The sequence below is a fragment of the Hordeum vulgare genome, chromosome 6H, assembly GCF_904849725.1.
Source record: "Hordeum vulgare subsp. vulgare chromosome 6H, MorexV3_pseudomolecules_assembly, whole genome shotgun sequence".
NCBI classification, from domain to species: Eukaryota; Viridiplantae; Streptophyta; class Magnoliopsida; order Poales; family Poaceae; genus Hordeum; species Hordeum vulgare.
The window spans coordinates 18,557,807-18,582,851 of record NC_058523.1 but is presented as its reverse complement, the minus strand read 5'-3'; the positions used below and the strand labels follow the sequence as shown (position 1 = coordinate 18,582,851).

General features: G+C 44.7%; 1 protein-coding gene across 1 annotated transcript; it reads left to right on the top strand.

Moving 5' to 3' along the window:
* The first annotated feature begins 18,475 nt into the window (after positions 1-18,475).
* Positions 18,476-24,837, top strand: LOC123405508 (putative disease resistance protein RGA4). Its single transcript, XM_045099167.1, has 5 exons — positions 18,476-19,512; positions 21,139-21,277; positions 21,428-23,290; positions 23,647-24,657; positions 24,755-24,837. The coding sequence occupies exons 1-5, from the start codon at positions 18,478-18,480 to the stop codon at positions 24,835-24,837; spliced, it is 4,131 nt and encodes a 1,376-aa protein (XP_044955102.1). The 5' UTR covers positions 18,476-18,477.
* The last annotated feature ends 208 nt before the right edge of the window (positions 24,838-25,045 follow it).

The window sequence follows — 25,045 nt, the reverse complement described above, 5'->3', positions numbered from 1 at the left end:
ATACTGTTTTCTGCGTGTCAAGTATTTGTTCCTATGACCATGAGATCATATAACTCACGGACACCGGAGGAATGCTTTGTGTGTATCAAACGTCGCAACGTAACTGGGTGACTATAAAGATGCTCTACAGGTATATCCGAAGGTGTTCGTTGAGTTAGTATGGATCGAGACTGGGATTTGTCACTCCGTGTGACGGAGAGGTATCTCGGGGCCCACTCGGTAATACAACATCACACACAAGCCTTGCAAGCAATGTGACTTAGTGTAAGTTACGGGATCTTGTATTACAGAACGAGTAAAGAGACTTGCTGGTAAACGAGATTGAAATAGGTAAGCGGATACTGACGATCGAATCTCGGGCAAGTAACATACCGAAGGACAAAGGGAATGACATACGGGATTATATGAATCCTTGGCACTGAGGTTCAACCGATAAAGATCTTCGGAATATGTAGGATCCAATATGGGCATCCAGGTCCCGCTATTGGATATTGACAGAGGAGTCCCTCGGGTCATGTCTACATAGTTCTCGAACCCGCGGGGTCTGCACACTTAAGGTTCGACGATGTTTTATGCGTATTTGAGTTATATGGTTGGCTACCGAATGTTGTTCGGAGCCCCGGATGGGATCACGGACGTCACGAGGGTTTCCGGAATGGTCCCGAGATGAAGATTGATATATAGGATGACCTCATTTGGTTACCGGAAAGTTTTCGGGCATTACCGGAAAAGTTTCGGGCTCATCGATAGTGTACCGGGAGTGCCGGGAGGGGTGTCGGGGACCATCGGGAGGGTTGTCACGCCCCAAGGGGTCTCATGGGCTATGGGAAGAGATAAACCAGCCCCTAGTGGGCTGGAATAAGTTCCCACTAAGGCCCATAAGGTTTGAGAAGGAAAAAACACAAGGTGGAAAGAGTTTCCAAGTGGGAAGGTGGAATCCTACTCCAAGTAGGATTGGAGTAGGACTCCTCCACCTCAAATTTCGGCCAAACCTTGAGGGTTTGGGGCTGCCTCCTCCCCTCCCTCCCTCCTATATATAGTGGGGTTTTAGGGCTGATTTGAAACAACTTTGCCACGGCAGCCCGACCACATATCTCCACCGTTTTACCTCTAGATCGCGTTTCTGCGGAGCTCGGGCGGAGACCTGCTGAGACGAGATCATCACCAACCTCCGGAGCGCCGTCACGCTGCCGGAGAACTCTTCTACCTCTCCGTCTCTCTTGTTGGATCAAGAAGGCCGAGATCATCGTCGAGTTGTACGTGTGCTGAACGCGGAGGTGCCGTCCGTTCGGCACTAGATCGCGGGACGGTTCGTGGGGCGGATCGAGGGACGTGAGGACGTTCCACTACATCAACCGCGTTCACTAACGCTTCTGCTGTACGGTCTACAAGGGTACGTAGATCACACATCCCCTCTCGTAGATGGACATCACCATGATAGGTTTTCGTGCGCGTAGGAAATTTTTTGTTTCCCATGCGACATTCCCCAACAGTGGCATCATGAGCTAGGTTCATGCGTAGATGTCTTCTCGAGTAGAACACAAAAGTTTTTGTGGGCGGTGATGTGCGTTTTGCTGCCCTCCTTAGTCTTTTCTTGATTCCGCGGTATTGTTGGATCGAAGCGGCTCGGACCGACATTACTCGTACGCTTACGAGAGATTGGTTTCATCGCTACGAGTAACTCCGTTGCTCAAGGATGACTGGCGGGTGTCAGTTTCTTCAACTTTAGTTGAATCGGATTTGACCGAGGAGGTCCTTGGATGAGGTTAAATAGCAACTCATATATCTCCGTTGTGGTGTTTGCGTAAGTAAGATGCGATCCTACTAGATACCCTTGGTCACCACATAAAACATGCAACAACAAAATTAGAGGACGTCTAACTTGTTTTTGCAGGGTATGCTTGTGATGTGATATGGCCAACGATGTGATGTGATATATTGGATGTATGAGATGATCATGTTGTAATAGATAATATCGACTTGCACGTCAATGGTACGGCAACCGGCAGGAGCCATAGGGTTGTCTTTGTAACTAACGTTTGTGCTTGCAGATGCGTTTACTATTTTGCTAGGATGTAGCTTTAGTAGTAATAGCATGAGTAGCACGACAACCCCGATGGCGACACGTTGATGGAGATCATGATGATGGAGATCATGGTGTGACGCCGGTGACAAGAAGATCGTGCCGGTGCTTTGGTGATAGAGATCAAGAAGCACATGATGATGGCCATATCATGTCACTTATGAATTGCATGTGATGTTAATCCTTTTATGCACCTTATTTTGCTTAGAACGACGGTAGCATTATGAGGTGATCTCTCACTAAAATTTCAAGACGAAATTGTGTTCTCCCCGACTGTGCACCGTTGCTACAGTTCGACGTTTCAAGACACCACGTGATGATCGGGTGTGATAGACTCAACGTTCACATACAACGGGTGCAAAACAGTTGCGCACGCGGAACACTCGGGTTAAGCTTGACGAGCCTAGCATGTGCAGACATGGCCTCGGAACACATGAGACTGAAAGGTCGAGCATGAATCGTATAGTTGATATGATTAGCATAGAGATGCTTACCAGTGAAACTATTCTCGACTCACGTGATGATCGGACTTGAGATAGTGGATTTGGATCATGTACCACTCAAATGACTAGAGAGATGTACTTTTTGAGTGGGAGTTCTTAAGTAATATGATTAATTGAACTAATTGTCATGAACATAGTCTAATGGTCTTTGCGAATTACGATGTAGCTTGCGCTATAGCTCTACTATTTTTATATGTTCCTAGAGAAAATTTAGTTGAAAGTTGATAGTAGCAAAGTTTCCTGACTAGGTCTGTAAAACCGAGGATTGTCCTCGTTGCTGTACAGAAGGCTTATGTCCTTAATGCACCACTCGGTGTGCTGCACCTCGAGCGTCGTCTGTGGATGCTGTGAACATCCGACATACACGTTTCTTATGACTACACGATAGTTCACTGCAAAATACTTAATGGCTTAGAAGCAAGGCGCCGAAGACGTTTTGAAACGTCGCGGAACATAAGTGATGTTCTAAAGAGATGAAATTGTGATTTCATGCTTGTGCCCTTGTTAAGAGGTACAAGACCTCCGACAAGATTCTTTGTCCACAAAGTAAAGGAGAAAAGCTCAATCGTTGAGCGTGTGCTCAGATTGTCTGAGTACGACAATCGCTTGAATCAAGTGGGAGTTAATCTTCCAGATGAGATAGTGATGGTTCTCCAAAGTCACTGCCACCAAGCTATGAGAGCTTCGTGATGAACTATAACATATCAAGGATAGATACAATGATCCTTGAGCGATTCACGATGTTTTGAAACTTCGAAAGTAGAAATCAAAAAGGAGCATCAATAGTTGATGGTTTGTAAAACCACTAAGTTTCAAGAAAGGCAAGGGCTAGAAGGGATACTTCGTGAAACGGCAAAACAATTGCTGCACTAATGAAGAAACCCAAGATTAAACCCAAACCCGAGACTAAGTGCTTCTGTAATGAGGGGAACAATCAGTGAGGCGGAGCAACTCTAGATACTTGGTAGATAAGAAGGCTGGCAAAAGTCAAGAGAAGTATATTTGATATACATGATGTTGATGTGTACTTTACTAGTACTCCTAGTAGCATGAGGGTATTGGATACCGGTTCGGTTGCTAAGTGATTAGTAACACGAAATGAAAGCTACGTCATAAATGGAGACTAGCTAAAGGCGAGGTGACGATACGTGTTGGAAGTGTTTCCAAGGTTGATATGATCAAACGTCGCACGCTCCCTCTACCATCGGGATTGGTGTTAAACCTAAATAATTGTTATTTGGTGCTTGCGTTAAGCATGAACATGATTGGATCGTGTTTATTGCAATACGATTATTCATTTAAAGAGAATAATGGTTACTCTATTTTCTTGAATAATCACCTTCAATGGTTTACTGAATCTCGATCGTAGTGTTACACATGTTCATAATATTGGTGCCAAAAGATACGAGTTAATGATGATAGTACCACTTACTTGTGGCACTGCCGCTTGAGTCATGTTAGTATAAATTGCATGAAGAGGCTCCATGCTGATGGATCTTTGTACTCACCTGATTTCGAATCACTAGTGACATGCAAATCATACCACATGAGCAAGGCCTTGTTTTCATTGAGATGAAATAAGATAGTAACTTGTTGGAAGTGATACATTTTGATGTATGCAGTCCAATGGGTGCTGAGGCACGCAGTGGATATCATTATGTTCTTACTTCACTGACAACTTGAGTAGATACAGGAGTATTTACTTAATGAATCACAAGTCTGAAATATTGAAAAGTTCAATTCCGTTTCAGAGTGAAGTTCGTCGTAACAAGAGGATAAACTGTCTACGATATGATCATAGAAATGAATATCTGAGTTACGAGTTTTGGTACGCAGTTAAGACAATGTGGAAATTGTTTCGCAGTTCATGCCACCTGGAACATCATAGTGTGATGATGTGTCTGAACGTCATAGCCACGCACTATTTGGTATGGTGCATGCTATGATGTCTCTTATCGAATTACCACTATCGTTTATGGGTTATACATTAGAGACAACCGCATTCACTTTAAATAGGGCACCACGTATTTCCGTTGAGATGACGCGGTATAGACTGAGGCTTAGAGAAATCTAAACTGTCGTTTCTTGAAAGTTTGGGGCTTCGACACTTATGTGAAAAAGTTTCGGTATGATAAGCTCGAACCCAAAGCGGATAAATGCATCTTCATAGGATATCCAAAATAGTTGGGTACATCTCCTATCTCAGATCCAAAAGCAAAGTGTTTGTTTCTAGAAACGGATCCTTTCTCGAGGAAAGGTTTCTCTCGAAAGGATTGAGTGGGAGGGTAGTAGAACTTGATGAGATTATTGAACCATCCCTTCAACCAGTGTGTAGCAGGGCGCAGGAAGTTGTTCCTGTGGCGCCTACACCAATTGAAGTGGAAGCTGATAATGGTGATCATCAAGCATCCGATCAAGTTACTACAAGCCTCGTAGGTTGACAAGGTTGCGTACTACTACAGAGTGGTACGGTAACCCTGTCTTGGAGGTCATGTTGTTGAGCAACAGTGAACCTACGAGTTATGAAGAAAGCAATGGTGGGCCCAGATTCCGACAAATGGCTGGAAGCCATGAAATCCGAGAGAGGATCCATGTATGAAAACAAAGTGTAGACTTTGGAAGAACCACTTGATGGTCAGAGGACTATTGAGTAAAAATGGGTCTTTAAAAGGAAGACAGACGATGATGGTGATAAGTCACTATTAAGAAAAGCTCGACTTGTCGCAAAGATGTTTCCGACAAGATCAAACAGTTGACTATGATGAGACTTTCTCACTCGCAGCGATGCTAAAAGTCTGTTAGAATTATGTTAGTAGTCGCTGCATTATTTATGAAATATTGCACGTAGGATGTCAAAACATTGTTTCCTCGACGGTTTCCTTGAGCAAACATTGTATGTGATACAACAAGGAGGTTTTGTCGATCCTAAAGATACTAGCAAGTATGCAAGCTCCAGTGATCCTTCAATGGACTGGTGCAAGCATCTCGGAGTTGGAATATACACTTTGATGAGATGATCAAAGATTTTGGGTTTGTACAAGGTTTATGAGAAACTTGTATTTCCAAAGAAGTGAGTGGGAGCACTATAGAATTTCTGATAAGTGTATGTGGTAGACATATTGTTGATCAGAAGTAATGTAGAATTTCTGTAAAGCATATAAGGTTGATTGAAAGGAGTTTTCAAAGGAATACCTGGATTGCGCTACTTGAACGTTGAGCATCAAAGATCTATAGAGATAGATCAAAAGCGCTTAATGAAAGTTTCAATAAGATGCATGCCTTGACAAGTTTTTGAAGGAGTTCAAAATAGATCAGCAAAGAAGGAGTTCTTGGTTGCGTTGTAAGGTGTAAATTTGAGTAAGACTCAAAACCCGACCACGGCAGAATAAAGAGAATAGACGAAGGTTGTCTTCTATGCCTTAGCCGTAGAATCTAAAGTCTGCCATGCTGTGTACCGCACCTGATGTGTGCCTTGACTCAAAGTCTGTTGCGAGGTACAGAGAGTGATCCATGATTGAATCACTAGCAGCGGTCAAAATTTATCCTTAGTAACTAATGGACTAAGGAATTTTTTCTCGATTATGGAGGTGGTTAAAGAGTTCGTCGTAAAAGGTTACGTCGATGCAAGCTTTGACACTAATCCTAATAACTATGAGTAGTGAAACAGATTCGTATAGTAGAGTAGATATTTGGAGCATTTCTGAAGAGCACGTAGTAGCAGCATCTATAAGATGACATAAAGATTTGTAAAGAACGCACGGATCTGAAAGTTTCAGAACCGTTGACTAAAACCTCTCTCACGAGCAAGACGTGATCAGACCCCATAACTATATGGGTGTTGGATTCGTTGGAATCACATGGTGATGTGAACTAGATTATTGACTCTAGTGCAAGTGGGAGACTGTTGGAAATATGCCCTAGAGGCAATAATAAATTAGTTATTATTATATTTCTTAGTTCATGATAATCGTTTATTATCCATGCTATAATTGTATTGAATGGAAACACAATACTTGTGTGGATACATAGACAAAACACTGTCCCTAGTAAGCCTCTAGTTGACTAGCTCGTTGATCAAAGATGGTCAAGGTTTCCTGGCCATAGGCAAGTGTTGTCACTTGATAACGGGATCACATCATTAGGAGAATCATGTGATGGACTAGACCCAAACTAATAGACGTAGCATGTTGATCGTGTCATTTTATTGATACTGTTTTCTGCGTGTCAAGTATTTGTTCCTATGACCATGAGATCATATAACTCACGGACACCGGAGGAATGCTTTGTGTATATCAAACGTCGCAACGTAACTGGGTGACTATAAAGATGCTCTACAGGTATATCCGAAGGTGTTCGTTGAGTTAGTATGGATCGAGACTGGGATTTGTCACTCCGTGTGACGGAGAGGTATCTCGGGGCCCACTCGGTAATACAACATCACACACAAGCCTTGCAAGCAATGTGACTTAGTGTAAGTTACGGGATCTTGTATTACGGAACGAGTAAAGAGACTTGCTGGTAAACGAGATTGAAATAGGTATGCGGATACTGACGATCGAATCTCGGGCAAGTAACATACCGAAGGACAAAGGGAATGACATACGGGATTATATGAATCCTTGGCACTGAGGTTCAACCGATAAAGATCTTCGGAATATGTAGGATCCAATATGGGCATCCAGGTCCCGCTATTGGATATTGACAGAGGAGTCCCTCGGGTCATGTCTACATAGTTCTCGAACCCGCGGGGTCTGCACACTTAAGGTTCGACGATGTTTTATGCGTATTTGAGTTATATGGTTGGCTACCGAATGTTGTTCGGAGCCCCGGATGGGATCACGGACGTCACGAGGGTTTCCGGAATGGTCCCGAGATGAAGATTGATATATAGGATGACCTCATTTGGTTACCGGAAAGTTTTCGGGCATTACCGGAAAAGTTTCGGGCTCATCGGTAGTGTACCGGGAGTGCCGGGAGGGGTGTCGGGGACCATCGGGAGGGTTTTCACGCCCCAAGGGGTCTCATGGGCTATGGGAAGAGATAAACCAGCCCCTAGTGGGCTGGAATAAGTTCCCACTAAGGCCCATAAGGTTTGAGAAGGAAAAAACACAAGGTGGAAAGAGTTTCCAAGTGGGAAGGTGGAATCCTACTCCAAGTAGGATTGGAGTAGGACTCCTCCACCTCAAATTTCGGCCAAACCTTGAGGGTTTGGGGCTGCCTCCTCCCCTCCCTCCCTCCTATATATAGTGGGGTTTTAGGGCTGATTTGAAACAACTTTGCCACGGCAGCCCGACCACATATCTCCATCGTTTTACCTCTAGATCGCGTTTCTGCGGAGCTCGGGCGGAGCCCTGCTGAGACGAGATCATCACCAACCTCCGGAGCGCCGTCACGCTGCCGGAGAACTCTTCTACCTCTCCGTCTCTCTTGCTGGATCAAGAAGGCCGAGATCATCGTCGAGTTGTACGTGTGCTGAACGCGGAGGTGCCGTCCGTTCGGCACTAGATCGTGGGACTGATCGCGGGACAGTTCGTGGGGCGGATCGAGGGACGTGAGGACGTTCCACTACATCAACCGCGTTCACTAACGCTTCTGCTGTACGGTCTACAAGGGTACGTAGATCACACATCCCCTCTCGTAGATGGACATCACCATGATAGGTTTTCGTGCGCGTAGGAAAATTTTTGTTTCCCATGCGACGTTCCCCAACAATATGTATGATAGTATTCGAGGAGTATTAGTGATAATATTCGATGATGTACGGACAAAAGAGATGATGTATTTGATTATAATTGAATGCATGCTAATTTGAATACTACTTTATTTTACGATTTGGTTTTGCTTATTGAATGCTCAAATTGGAAAAGTACTCCTACTTTGAATACTATGCAGAAATCTAGGAGTCCCGGGTGGAGTCACGACCCGGGACTAAAGTTGTTTTAGAATGGAGTTCCTGATAGAATAATTCTTTTTTGGTACAAAGGTTAAGAGAATCCGTTTTTTGCAGAACTATGGATCCACATATCAGGAACCTTGAAGAGGAAGAACTTCTCGAAGATATAATCAAAGACGACCCCGACGTTGAACCAGCTGAATCTCCGTCGTCATATCTAAACCACGACGTTGGAATGGAGGTCGAGCGACACGAAGATGAAGCCGATGGGGCAGGAGATAGGTCCAATGACGGAGAAGGTGATAGCTCCACTGATGGAGAAGCCGGTGAAGAAATAATAAAGTCCGGCGAGGTATACATATGAAGTTCGACAATCACTTGTAATATGTGAAAAATATTGGAGATAGCTCTATATTGTATACATATACATTCATTTGACGAATGTTTCTCCCTCTTAGGCCTCCACATCGAGAAAAACTACGAAACGAGGCCCGACTAGAAAGTTGGATGCACGGACGCATTACACCTTTGAGGTGATATTGCCTACGGGCGAACCCAAGCTTCCTAAGAATGTTGCTGACACATTCAAGAAGCAATGCGGAGTTCTCGTTAGGGATCACGTCCCGATCAGCGTTCGGGAGTGGAACAAGCGCAAAGGGGCAGCCGATAGTGACTATGTCGCCGAAAGGTACAAAGATAATCTTTGGAATGATATCATGTCACATTTCAACCTGCCAGAATGTGAGAATGAAGACGCCGCAGACAAACTGAGGGCCAAAGTCAAGCAGTGGACTCTAAAGAAGATGGCCGAACTGTTCCGTAGCTGGAAGAAGAAGCTATGGAAAAACTATGTGAAGACAAAGAAAGTGCCAGTATTCGAGGGGTATCTAGCCAAGCAGGCGAATCACTGGAAAGCATTTCAAGAGTACAAGGAGTCAGAAGATGCCCAGGCATTATCAAAAAAGAACAAGATAAATGCCGACAAGAAGAAATATCACCACAAGCTGGGGTCAGGGGGCTATGAGACTGCCATCCCAAAGTGGGATAAGAAAGAGCAAGATCTGCTAGATAAAGGCATCGTACCTGAACCACTCCGTGATGAGTGGGAATTGAGAGCAAGAAATTGGTTCCTTGCGCATGGTGGGTCGTACGACGAAAAACAGGGGACCTCATCTGCAATGACGGTCTTAGGATACCCAGGGAGAATTGGAAAAGGATAGTGAAAGAAATTAAGGAGGGAAAAAGAAAGTTCATTGTAGACAGAGATAAAGATTTGCTCACACTAGTCCTCGACAATGACGAACATGGAGGACGAACGCGAGGCTTCGGTCCTTCTTACCCGTGGTGGCTTGGGTTTGCCAGAGACCAAGACACTTACAGAAGCCGAGAGAGAGCAAAGAAGCGGCAGCAGGATGAGGAGAATGACAAGTTCAACCAGTTGCTTGCCAGGATTAACGAGCAATAGAAGCAGATTGATGAGCTTAGAGGAGTACCGCGCCAGGAAGATCCTGCACTTGATATTACCGGCGCCCCATCTAAGCGGAAAAGCAGCGTGGCTGAATCTGAGGCCCCGCCCGACTATGCACGAAGAATGATAGAGGGCGGTCCCAGCTACACCTTGGATGGAATCAAGGAGTCAACATCATGTGAACTCCATCAGAAATTCAAGAACATATCCATGAAGGTGGCCGTCGGACAAGCTTTACCTTCTGGCCCTGATGCACGCTAGCATGGCCGTGAGATTCCAGCTGGCTTTGCTAAAGTCGGGGTGGATGAAATCATGACGGGGTTTCGTGATATGGAGCTCGACATAGCTGGACCCAAAGATGAGAGGACACTCGGAGAAGTACTGGGTGGAGTCATCCTATGGGACAAGAACTACATCAAGCTTCCAGGCTCGGCCCCAAGGACAACACCGCCTCCGAGTCGTCGCAGGTCACCTACACCTCCATTACCTCCAAGCCCTCCACATGACGTCGGCCAGCACAACACGAGTCCATCTCGATCACCGCCGCCGGACTTGGGTCGTCCGTCTCCGTCGCCGCCCGTATAGAATACTAAGCGGAAGCGTGCCACCAAGAAAGCTCCGTCGACGATTCCTAAGCGACAGAGCCCCCAAACGGTCGCCCCTCCCAAAGGTACCTCATGCTAATCTTCCTATCAGACCTTATGATCGTACCCCCGAGGAAAACGCCAGGATAGCAAAGGAACATCATGATGCGCAGATAAAAAGAAGGCACCCGAGCCCCGCACGGAATACACCGAGAAGCAAATAGCATGGGCAAAAGACTTCATAACCCTTCCATCACAGTATGACTTACACTATAAGCCTGATGACTATACACGCACATTGCAGAAGGAAGTGAAAAAGAGCAGCTCACGTGCAAGTGCAAGTGGGAGCAAATCAAGTTCAACTACAAGCAAGAAAAAATCAGACGTTCCTCAGCTTGGACAACAGGCCAAACAGTCGATCCCACCCCTCAAGGTGTTAACCGAGAATGTTCTCCCTCCGGTGCAGGGGCAAGCTTTTGAAAGAGCAAAGGAGTTAGCGGCTGAATGTGGTATCTCGGTTGAAGATTTGCTGGCTTCCCAAGACAACAGGATACCCAAGGCTCTGGTAGCCCCTAAGACACAGTTTGTCATGGGAGAGCCTTTGGTCAGCAAAGATGATCTTCCAACAAATATGCGTTACTTGCATCAATGGTACTTAAGTGAATCAAAGAATGGGAGAACGATGATCGTGCTGAGTGTCCCACGGGAGTACTACGGCCGCTCCGAAGAAATCCATATCGACTTTGATGAACTCTTCCAGATGTACAATGGCGACGCCCTCGACAAATCGCTTATGAGTTGCTATTGTCTGTAAGTTTTTCAATTCGTTGTCTACATATAACTTGTTTAGTTATTTCAATTCATTGTCTATATATAACTTGTACTCTATTATGCAGAATGAAGATTCTGGATTGTAAAAGTAAGACCATCCTAAATATTGGGATTATTGACCCAGATAAAATACATATAGCCACGCTAACTGATAAACCCAAGGAGACGGAGGAAAACCTTCTAAGGTTTCTAATAGATCAAAATTTCTATGACCACATACTGTTTCCATACAACTTCAGGTGAGGGTCTTTACTCTGTTGTGTCCATTCACTTATAAGTGTAATTGATAAGTTACTCACACACACACACACACATATATATATATGTGTGTGTGTGTGTGTGTGCAGCTTTCATTGGATTCTGTTGGACATTCAAATTGATAAGGGAAGAGTTGATGCCTTCGACCCATTATCGAGACCCTTGGAACAGTTCCAAAGCCTGCAGGACATGCTCCAAGGGTAATTTTAATCATTCTTGCGCTCTATCGGTCTCTTTCGATGATTTTTTGATATATCAATTAATGAAAAACTTAGCAAATCATTATCCTTGTCGGGCAGGGTTTGGAAGCGGTTCAAGTGCGTGACTCCCGGTAACTTTCCTGAGAAGCTGACCTTTAGAGCGGCTCAGGTAAGTAGTAGTATGATATACTTCTATTAATTTTCAATACATTTATGATGCTAGATTATTATTTTGATTATATATATTCTATTCTCGTAAAGTGCGGCCAGCAGCCACGGGGAACGCATCTATGCGGATACTATGTTTGCGAAACCATTCGCACGTTTACCTCTGAGTTCAAGGATCACAGATTCGACGTAAGCAATGAACATTCACACCTCTATTTTTACCCGTCATTCTTTGTTATCATGACTGATATTCATATTCATCTCCTCTTCTTATATAGCACACGGCCATGAGGACGAAGGTCCTACCAGAGCAACGCGCGATTGCTGTTGCAGAGGAGCTTGCGGGATTTCTGAGGACGGAAGCTATAGATGACAAATGACGATTTAGTGTAGCTATGGGCCATTACTGATGTTCGTCCATGTAATCGAATAGACGGGCTCTAGTCCCGATAATTCAAATCTCCATATAATTGTATATATATGCTCGCTTGTAAGATAAGTTAATCTTATATATATATGCATAATTATTTCTATTTAAATTATACGAAAACTAATTCCCGAACACCAAACGAGGCATCACGTTAATCTCCCGAACACCTAAACCCTAAAACCCTAAAACCCAAAAATAATTTCATTCAAAAAACCCAAAAATAAGCAAAATCTGAAAATCTTTAGTCCCGGTCCGTGTAACGAACCGGGACTAAAGGGCCTGCCCCTGGGGAGCTACGAAGCGCCCATGTGGAGCACCTTTAGTCCCTGATTGTAACAGGGCCGAGACTAAAGGTTAGGCCTTTAGTCCCGCCCCTTTAGTCCCGGTTGGTGAACCGGGACTAAAGCCCCTTACGGGCCGGGGCTAAAGGCCCCGTCCCCACTAGTGTAAATGGATGTTTATCATTGGTGATTTGGAAATAGATAGATTAGGGGCAACCCCGATTAATTACCGTGGTAAATACATGATATGTCAAAGTGAAGACACTCTGAAAATCAAAGGATGGAGAAATGCAATCCAAGCATCATGATACCATTTGAAGAGGAAAACTTACGCATCTCACAAGTTGGAGATAGGTTGAGTTGTGTTCTTTAATACAGAGATGTCAGAGTCCGTCTTTATTTTGCTTTTTTACCTAGGACTGAGTAGTAGTTAGTGCTTTAACCTTGTGATAACTTGGTAATTTGCTACTATGATAACAACCAGAATGATGATAAGTTTATCTTTTTATGCTAGTTTACCTACAATGATGAAGAGTTTTTAACTAGTATGTACAATGATGAGTAGTAATATACGATGTCGTGTAATGCTTTATGTACGTACTAGCTAGCATCTAGTTGGCACCGACCGAAAACACCAACAAGCATAAGGAATCAAAGATGATGGACACAAAAAGAAAAGGGGAAACACAATATGAAAGCCCTAATAAAACCCTCCAAAACCCCTAACACCCTTTCAAAAAAACCGCAGCGCCTAGAGCTGCTGACGCGTGGCTGTCTTTGGGTCCCGGTTGGTCTTACCAACCGGGACTAAAGGTCCTCCTCCCAGGGCGTCCCGCAACGGCCACGTGGAGCTCATTTGGGCCTGGTTCGTAAGCCAACCGAGACTAAAGGTTTGGGCCTTTAGTCCCGTTGGTTTTGTCCCGGTTGAAGAACCAGGACTAAAGGCTCTCTCGAACTGGGACTAATGGCCATTTTCCTAATAGTATAGAAAAATGTTGTTTTTTGAGAGAAAATGAGGTCATTTTAGAAGTTTATTACTTATTACCATGTTTACTATTTTACTATTAGTATTTGATATTTTTCCTAAATGTTATACCAAATTAGACATATTTGAAGTTAAATAATTAAGTGAGAGTATATATGTTTTTTTGCTTTACTTACATTAGTTCTTAAGCTATATGGTTTACATAAAATTAGGAGTCCTATTTTGATTTTTTCCCGGGCCCCAAAATTTTTGAAGACGGCCCTGCTTGTCAGCAAGTGTGGGATCCACCAAGCCTGCATGGCCTTAAGAGCATCTCCAGCCGTTCGCCCCCCCACGAGGGGCGTGAAATAGCACCACCTGGGGGCACGCCGGCTAAAATACGGCATGGGGGGTTCCCAGTCGCCCCCCAAAGGTCGCCTGAGCAGTTTAAAAAAAACTCGGCCCAAATTCGGCTGAAACCGACTCAAATTCGAAAGAAATTCGTAGTTTTTCATTGAATTTTGTACAAAAGTGAAATAAAAACGTAATTAAACTAAGTCGCCGCTGTCACCCGACGCTGCCGCCTTGTACATGCCGAGAAGCTTGTAGAAATTGGTGTAGTTACCGCCGTCGTCATCGCCATCGTCGTCCTGCACTCCGCCGCCGTCCTTGGTGCACCCGTGCACTGGGTCGTCGTGGCCAATGGGGTTGGAAGGCCTCGGCGCCTCCTCGTCGCTGTCATCGAGGATGTCGACACCGCCCTCCTCGAGAGCGCGACGCTCGCTCTCCATCTCCTCCCGAACATAGTCATCCTGCACCCATTTGAGGGCGGTCTCGTCATCGGCGGTCATGGTAGGTGCTCCGGCTTGAGGGGGAGGAGTCCCGGGTCCGTCTTCGGCTTGACGAGGCGGGAGGAGGCGTTGGGCTCGTTGATGACGATGCCACCGCTGCGCGTGCCCTGCGCCATAGAGACGTCTGGTGCGGCCGGGGAGGCCCCACCAATTGGGGGCGGCCCTCGGAGTTGTGGGGTCCGCGTGGTTCGACCCCATTGGTGGCGGCAAGTTGGTCGTCGTGTCGACGTACGAAGTACGCCGTCCACAACATGTTGTTGTCGGGGGCGTACCTCGGCAGGTTACGCGATCTCTCTGACAGCGATGGCCAGATGCGCGTGATCTCCGCCCGCCGATCAGCTCTAGAGGGCGACGGTGGCACCAAAACTCCACCGGCGCTAAGCCTCCATGACCCCGGCACCCCCATGTCCGGTGGCGCCGGGTAGTCTGCCTTGTAGAGGTGATGACGGCCGAAGCCATGCATTGGTTGCTGCTCCATCGCCAGGGTAGCGTTCGACCATTTTTCTGGGGAGGAAAAGGGAGAGGAGAGGGCATAAGCGAGCGAGGTGTTTGTGGCCACCGGTGGGGAGAGGGCACCTTCACCTTATATAGCCGCGGGCGGGTGGGCCTGCGGAGTGGCGCCATTTGAACGCGTGGCAGGAACCAATGGCACATGCGTCGCCGCGTCTTCACAGTGCCGCCCGTGAATCAATGGAAGGCTGACCGGCGGCGCAGCCTTCACATTTATTCCTGCAGGAAACGAGGCGAAGAAGACGACAACCGCGCGCGACAGTCGCTGACTTGGCGGGCCCAGTGTTTTTTCGCGACAAAAAAATTTCTGCCGGCGCCCCCGGGCGACCCCAGCGTGCTGGGTTCTGCCTGGGACCGCCGGGGCCAATTTCGGTCCTAGTCGACGAAAAATGGGCTCCTCGGGCACGACTGGACCATTTTCCCCGCCGACGAAAAAAATGACCCGGAGAGGGAGGGGGGGGGGGGCATTTGAGGGCGCGGCTAGAGATGCTCTAAGGCCACACTGAAGACGAAGCAGATTGGTGATGGTGCTGACAGGAGGCAAGCAAACCCTAGTCACTTGGAGCCACTCATGAGGAAGGAAGAAACCGCTTTGTCCTCTTCCTATAGTTTCTCTCTAATCTAAAAAATCGACACAAAGGATAATGGTCTTAGGTCAAAAAGCGTGAGAGAGTTATGCCTCACTTTTGCGAGACGTATGATCCTCTCGCCTCTAGCGCTCCCACTAGTGGTCTGGCCCAATAACGTTTGTCATGTATTTTTTCGGAATCTTTCTGAGACAATTTCGGAGAGCTTTTATGGACCACTACAGACTGTTTTTCTAGCAGACTACATACTGGTTTTAGAAACTTCGGTCCAACATTGTTTATTCGTTTTTGTGTTCTTTTTTTATTCGGTCCAACACACGCATACATACATACATACATACATACATATATATATATATATATATTAGGAAAAATACATCCTACCACCCAGGGAGTATATATATATTACCCCACGTGTTCCATATACTACCACGCGGGAGTATATATACTAATTTATCATTCTTATTATGTTCATATACTATATATAAGATTTTCCAAAATGAGTTACATGAAAAAATTACAAATTAATCCATAGTTTTTATTATATTTATGAAATATGCATATATTTGTATGTAAAAAGAGCATAAACAAAATATGATACATACTACCAAACAAATATTATATATACTACCTAAACATGATTATATACTACATACTACGCATACATACTATCCGATTTGATAGATACTACATACAACATACAAAACACAAGTGGTTTACCACCGGTGGTAGATAAAATTTGTCTATGTCCCTTGTATTTTCCAGAAGTTGCGCAAACAATTGTTTACATTTCAAGAACATATTAGCAAACAAGTAAATATTTTTTGAATGATGATTTTTTTTATGAATTATGTGAACGATGTTTTACATTTTTAGGAATACTTAAAACATGTTATGGACGTATTTTGAAACTTGTCAACATTTTTGAAATTGCAAGAACACTTTTTTGAATTGTGTGAATAATTTGAGTGAGCAAATTTTTAAAATTTCATGAACATTATTTATTACAGAGTGAACGTTGTTAGAAATTTAAGCGTTGTAATTTCCTAAATCCAATTAGACTCCCAGGAGCACATGGTCCCATTTGCCAGAAATGTTTTTTTTTTCAGGGAAGTCAATTGTATTTCCCGCACGGAGCTGCTCTTCACCAGCGGCCTCTCAGGCTGGGGCTTTTCTCGGAGCACACACCCGGCCCGTTGCCCTTTGCCGGCGAGAAGTCGCGATCGGCGGCGCCGTCAGAGCGACTCGGGTCAGATAGATGCTTGTGCGCGGCCGCCGCCATGCCGCAGCCGAAGGTCCGGTGAATACGGCACCAATCTGTACTCACCCTTTGCTCTTTAGCATTCCATTCGTTCTATTCACCCATTTGACGCTTAATTTTTGCTAATTCGTTCGGTGTATGGCTGAAATTGCCCATCTGATTTGTGTTTGAATCATCAATTCCAAATTCATTGAGAGCACTCTGCATTGCATTACCAAGATTCGCTGTTGGTAGAATGCAACACTGACATCTCTGAATATACTTAAGCAACATCAACCGCTGTTAGCATCACCACTGTTTAAAAGTATGCACAAACAACCATAGTCATGCATGCACAACTCATTTTGATTCCACCAATTATGACCAACCCTGCTTCTTGATGATCATCTTGCACAAAATTGACTCGGGGATTTTCAGTATTTGATTTCTACGGTCCCGATAAATAATAGTGCGGTGCCTCATCTACTACAATTCATCAGGCTGCATTCTCTAACTCCAAATCTCCTGTGCAATTTCTCTGCACGGTATCATAGGCAAAATAACTTGTTAGACCAATCACATATTAGTATGAGGCCAAAATCATTAAATACATGCTTATTAAGATACGACACTTAACATACAATACATTAGGATGGTTGTATCTAACGATCGTATACTACCTAGGATACCGCGCTAAGAGACAATGCATTACGATAGGCCTAACTCCAAATCTCCTGTGCAATTTCTCTGCAACCTTCTTCTGCTCCTCCAATCGGGACCGTGGGAGGTACAAGATGGTGACAATTAGTGCTAGTTAACCAATGCTAGGTGCCCACCAATAAAGAGCCTTTATATTATACTAGTATAAGGTAAGCATTGTGCAGCAAGTTAGGCTAGTGTGAAATCAAACCAAATCACAAGGAGTCTTTTGGCTATGGCCTTCCGAACAAACAGACCGTTTCAAAGTAAACTACATCACTTCCTTCCGGGAAATACCGGGATGCTGCTGGGTCCTGGCTTACGTGTTTCCTTCCCTGCAAAGCGTTTAATAAGAGACGGATATATCTAGGTATTACAGCTTCTTAACATTACAGGTTGCATCAATTGTATCATACCCCTCACCAGCTACATATTTTAATTGCCAGCTAACAGATCAGTCTGATGAACAATCCAAGACTCAGCACATATTTTAATTTGTGGACAGATAGCCTGATCCGTTGATCACAATGTGCGGATTAGTATATATATTCGCATACAAGGTGCTTGTAATCCCCTTTAGCTTATATATACATATAATGCCCCGTCCTTATTAGGCCCTTCACATGTACTAGCTTGTAATACGAGTTGCTCCAGAAGGCCTAGAGCAAGACCCAACATACATCCGTCTTGAAGGTAATTTTGTACCTCTCTGTATGATTAGTTGGCTTTGCTTGCCTCTGTTAATCTAGGTAGCTTGCACATGCTCATAAATTATAACTTGTTCCTCATGTACCCATGTTAGCATTCTAGTGCTGCCTTTTTCACTAGTTTTGGCTGGCAATCTTCAGCTGCAACAAGTGGCGGGGATGATCTTGATATATGTGGTTAAAATTTGTAACAGAAAAAACGTACCAAACATATATAACGATGGTCCTGGATGCCTTTGCGTCATACGTGCTACACATGCTGACGGAGATGGCGAGTGAAGAGGTGCACATGTTGCTTGGATTCAAACGTGAGATCGACAAGATGCACATTAAGCTTAGGGATCTCAAGAACTTCCTCGCTGATGCTGACAGGAGAAACATCACTGACAAGAGGGTGCAAGAATGGGTGTCCCAGCTCAAGCGTGCCATGTATGAAGCTGCCGACATCCTCGACCTCTGCCAGCTCAAGGCCATGGAGCACGGTATGTCCAGTGCAAATGTGGGGTGCTGCAACCCCTTGCTTTTCTGCATGCGGAATCCCTCCCATGCCCACGACATCGGTACCCGCATCAAGGCGCTCAACAAGAGGCTCGACATCATCATGGAGCGAAGCGCTGCTTTCAGCTTCATCCCTCTTGGTTCCTATGAGGATCGCAACAGCAAGGTCCATGGCTCTCATTCTGGCAATAAAAGACGTGAGACATCAGGGGAGTTTGATCGGTCCGGTGTAGTCGGAGAGAAGATCGAACAAGACACGAGAAAGCTAGTCGAGATCATGCTGAGTGAAAAGGAGGTCAATACCAACATCATGGTAGTCGCCGTTGTTGGGGTTGGTGGAATCGGCAAGACCACTCTTGCCCAGAAGGTCTTCAACGATGAAGCCCTGAATGCCGAGTTCGAGAAGTCGATATGGTTGAGCATCAACAAGGACTTCGACAAGGTTGACTTGCTCAGGACAATCATCACGCAAGCTGGGGGACAACATGGTCGCGAAAAGGCATTGGCTGTGCTTCAGCCAATCCTTGCCACCAGCTTGAAAGGGAAGAAGCTATTCCTGGTGCTAGATGATGTTTGGGACCATGAAGCATGGGATGATGTGCTTAAAACATCCTTGTCTAATGTTGTGGCTCAAGGTAGCCGAGTCCTCGTCACTACTAGAGATGAAAGAGTAGCTCGAAGGATGAAAGCTGTGCTTCCCTACCACCATGTGGACAAATTAGAGGAGGAGGATGCCTGGTCATTGCTCAAGAAACAGGTGCATAACTAAATTCCATACATCTTTAATATTACTACGTTCATGCTTAATTTGGGGTAGGGATATAATAATTGGGCATACTTCTTTTATGTACAATTCTTTGAGATTACAACATGGACCCATACAACAGGGACACTATATTTTTATGCCACCACACATGCACCTGCCGCAACTAGTTCGGACACTCTGTATTGTGTGCACAGAAAGTGCAATAGTTCAACCTAGGTATCAAATTTAGGTTGATGAAAGTTGGTCATCTGTGCTCCTACAGATATTCCCACATGCATCTTTTTTCGAATATATAGTTTTATCCCTTAGTAATTAATAGTGTCTCCGTAAACCATATTCCTTTATTTGGCACTGTTTTTCCCTTTTAGCAAGCTAATTTTATTGAAATATACATAGTAATATACGTAGTCATCACCTAAAATGCAAGTCCAAACAAAATTGGTAATTAGGATCATATGAATGTTCTTACATTTATAAAAAGTGAGAAACAGTGTCATTGTTCTTCCATTTCCATCATGTTCACAACTACACAGTCAATCATTTGCAATTGGTAGAATGATAAAAAACAAAAGATGGTACTTCATTCTTCTACTTATTTGTAATTGGTCCTTTTCTAAAAAAAACTTATTTGTGATTGGTAGAATTATAAAATTTCCTGTATAGAATTATAGATGATTTAAACATGTAACAACCAACCCCCCTTGTGTAACTGTAGATTAAGTATGACTCTGGTTTTCTGGGTAAAAAATATGACTCTGTTTTCTGGAGGATGAGTATATGTATTGTAGTATGTATCCACATAATTAAGCACATAATCTGTTTAGTTTCTGAGATCATAGATTAAATTAAGCATCCTGTGGTTAAAAGAGTAAAAAACCTAACATCGTTTGGGTGAACATGTAATGATTGTAGCCTCGCACATGCTATAGGCATCCGAGTTGACAGCAACATCCTCACTTACCAGCTCATCCACTTGATAGTTCAATTTAGGCAGTACGTTAACTGATCATTCATGAGTTTCTTTCTCCACTAGCAGTTACCAAATTTCTATGTTTTTTCTCTAAAGGAAAACCACTCTGTTGTTGCCCCGGCACCTCTCGCTCTCTCACGCACTGCCTCTCGCCTTGCTACACTGTCGCAAACAGAGAAGGAGGGAGGAAGGAGAGGAGAGCACAGGGAAACGGTGGGGATTTTCCCGGCGCACGTACGCCGCCGCCGCAACCACGGCTTCTATTCCGAGCTCTAACTCGACACCCACACTGGTTACAGACGCACCCCACACAGGTTTTATACCCTGGGCACCCACCTCCCGCTGCACACGATCTCGCCCGCTCTAGTCGCGGCCACCGCGCGCACGAACGCGCCCTGCTAACACAAAGCCCGCGAGTGATCGCTCCTGGGAGACCCGGACCAGCACGCCTAGCTAACCCTAGTCTAACGCACGCACACCGCGACGCACTGACACGCCTGTGCTCACGCGCGCACACACACGCACGCACACCCGCCACACTCCCGCTGTGCCCCCCGCTCGCGCACGCACGCTCGCGCCCGGCACACCATGCGTAGCTTATGCCCAACACACTCCGCTATTGACTCTATCAGTTCAACTGCTTGCAGATAATCTCAAGTGAGACAGATGAATGTGAAATTGATATGCTCAAGGATATTGGAGTGCAGATTGTTGGAAAATGTGATGGTTTGCCTCTTGCTCTCAAAGTAATGGGTGGGATCTTGTGTCAGAAGGACAAAAAACAGCATGAGTGGAAGATAGTTTTGGATGATTCTATATGGTCAATATCAGGAATACCCGAAGAGCTAAACAATGCAGTATATTTAAGCTATGAAGATTTATCTTCTTGTGCCAAACAATGTTTTCTGCACTACTCCCTTCTCCCTAAAACTGCAGTGTTTTCTAGGAACGAAATCATTGGCATGTGGATTAGTGAAGGATTTCTTCACGGGACCTTAGATGACATAGAAGAATTAGGAAGCAAGTACTACAAGGAGCTGATACTGGGGAATCTTATAGAGCCAAATACAGTTTATGTTGATCAATATGTCTGCAACATGCATGATGTTGTACGCTCATTTGCTCAATTTGTGGCTAGAGATGAGGCACTAGCAGTTCATAGTGGAGAAACTAATATTGTTAGTAAACTTAGTGCACATGAGTTTCTTCGGTTATCTCTGGAAAGCAAAGCATCAGAATCATATGGGTTAGAGTGGAGTTCTTTGCAAGCACAAAAGACATTAAGGGCATTAATATCAACTGGCTATATAAATATCAAGCCTGGTGATTCGTTAGTTAATTTTCCATGTCTACAAACTTTGCATATAGATTCTGCACATGTTGTAGAATTGCTTGAATCTTTGCATGAACTCAAGCACCTGAGGTACTTGTCCTTACGAGAAACTGATATATCTAGTCTGCCTGATAGCATTGGAAATATGAAATTCTTGCAGTACATTAGCCTTTTTGGATGCAAACAATTTGTGAAACTTCCAGGTAGCATTGTGAAGTTAGGGCAGCTAAGGTACCTTAACTTCAATGCAACAAGTATAAAAGGCATACCCAGGGGTTTTTGTGCTCTGACGAACTTAAGGGTATTACTTGGGTTTCCAGCCCAGGTGGATGGTGATTGTTGTAGTTTGGAAGAGTTGGGTCCTCTTTCTCAGCTCAAGATTCTTGATTTGGACGGATTGGAGAATATAACTACTTCCTCATTGGCAGCAAAGGCAAAGCTTGCTGACAAGGTGCATCTTACTACTCTAGTCTTAAATTGTGGTAGTATATTAGGAGATGATGGACTGATTAAAGAGGAAGATTGTGTCTCTGAGGAAGAGCAACAACAAATGGAGAAGGTGTTTCATGAGCTCTGCCCTCCGCCCAGGTTAGAATCTCTTGATATGAGAGGATATTTTGGCCGATGGCCCCCAAGGTGGATGATGTCATCATCAGATGTGCCCCTCCAGAGCTTAAGGATTCTGTTCATTGTCGACCTAGCTTGCTGCACACAGCTTCCTGATGGCTTGTGTCGGCTCCCCTATCTGGAGTTCATTCAGATCAATTGTGCTCCAGCCATCAAGTGTGTTGGACCTGAATTCATGCAGTCCAACAATCACTACAACGCTCGTCCTGCCCAAATGGTGGCTGCATTTCCGAGATTGCATAAGATGGAATTAATAAGATTGGTGGAATGGGAGGAGTGGGACTGGGAGGAGCAAGTGCAAGCCTTTCCTGTCTTGCAGGTGCTTACGCTAGATAGATGCAAATTGAAGTGTCTTCCTCCTGGCCTTGCATCCCAGGCAAGGGCTTTGAATAAATTAATCATATCCTATGTCCAGGGCCTCATCTCTATAGAGAACTTTCCATCTCTGGTTGAGCTGGATCTGGATGAAAACCTTGACTTGGAGAGGATCACTAATCTTCCCAGGCTGCAGAAGCTTACCATCGAAGACTGCCCAAAGCTGAAGGTGTTGGAGGGTGTTCCTGCACTCCAGAGGCTCATGCTCACAGATAAAGACATGGAGACACTCCCAATATACATGGGAGGTATAAACCCAAGACATTTGGAGTTATGCTGCCGCCTAGCACTGCTTGCTTCCATAGCCGCGGGACAATCTGGCCTTGAGTGGGACAAGTTCAGGCATGTTGGGCATGTCAAGGCTTATGCAGGCGAAGGAGGTAATTCCAGGAAATGGTATGTCTTGTACACAGCTAAGCCCTACAACTTGGAGACAAATGTCAGCTTCTCTTTCATGTCCAGAGGTAATTTTGCAATGCTGGTTCATCTTAATTTGTCTATTTATTCTGGTTATCTAAACTATTCTCTTTATTTTCTACCTTTCATCAGCATGTTGCAGTTTAAATATATTCCCTACATTCTCATTCTTTTGAATACACCCTTCTAGAGTAGGACGAAAAAATATATAGTACATAGATGTATTACCTTAGACAACTAACTTCTTATCGTTTTGTAATGCTTATTTATCGACCAATGCTACTGTCGGATCTGACTGCGCTTCCATATGTTGCTAAATATTTGTTCTCTATTTGTTCTCCTAGGCATCTTGCCTTGCAAGTTATGAGTTGTGTAATATCTTTTACGTTTTCTTCTAATATAGGAACCTTGTCTTATTTTGAGGATGCACAAAGATTTCAGTTTGTCTTCAAAATGACGAGAGAAACCTTTAGCTACATCTGCAGCTTGGTGATGGAGCCGTCAATGCAAGATATGAACAGCTACACCTTTGTTAACGGAAGGGTGCTGTCTTTACAAGACCGGGTAGCCGTTGCTCTTAGAAGGCTGCATTCCAGTGAGCCAACAGGGATCGTAGGATCCTCTGTTGGTGTGAACGAGTCAACCGCCTTGTCAGTAACTGAGAGGTTCGTTGATGCTATGTGGGAGCAGGCAGACCACCACTCAAGCTGGCCAGACTGCAATGAGAAGGATGAAATCAAATCCAAGTTTGAGAAGATCCACAAGATGAATAACTGTTGTGGTGTTATATGTGCAACTCAAATCCCATTTGGACCTAACTGGGAGAAGAATAAGACCACTCAGATGCAAGTGATCGTTGATCCAGAGATGAGGTTCAGAAACATCTGGTTGGGATCGGCAGGTAGCATAAACCACATAAACATATTGTACGACTCTCATCTCTTTAATGGGTGCGAGAAGGGCGGTAGGCTGAATGGCAGCAAGCTAAAGGTAGCATTGGATGGATCAGAAGTCGGGGAATATATAATTGGTGATACAGGATATCCTCTTCTTCCGTGGCTACTCACGCCTTACCAGGAAGAAGACCTCTCAGATACCAAAGCAGAGTTTAATAGGCGACACTCCGCGGCCAGAACCTGTGCTCTGAAGGCGATGGCAAGGCTCAAAGACACATGGAAGTGCCTGCAGGGAGAGGTGTGGTGGCCGGCCAATCTGGAAACTCTAAGTAAAATAATATATGCCTGCTGCAGATTGCATAACATAGTCATAGAACTGGAGGATGATGCAGCCATGCTGAGCACCAAGCGGAAGAATTACTCCATGGAAGTGCGTGAGATAGCAAAGGAGGACGCTGTCAGGGCGAGGGATATGCTGTCGCAGCACTTCATGGCCAGCAGGTCATCCAAATCGGGAGGTAAATTAACATATAGCTTCTCCTACATCTTAATTTGATGGTCGGGTTGCTCTGCTCACTAATTTTTGTCATATTCAATTTGCCTTGGTGGATGCAGAGCAGGATGATGAAGCAGCTTCATCAGGCCCAGGGGATGAAAATAAGGAACAAGAAGTGCAGACAAGAACAGAGGATGAATAGATCATTAACTAGGTGCTACTGCTACCCCACTGTGCTTCGAGTTCTGTTAGTGAGGATGAATAGAAACTGCTAGTGAGGATGAAAGCGGAGCTACATCCCTGCTGGATGTGGTTGGAGCTTTTGAATGCATGAATGCGGAGCAGACGTGGTGAAAGGGAAGCCTACTTTGACGCTGCAGCTTGAACTGTAGTTGAAGGTTGTTTTTGAA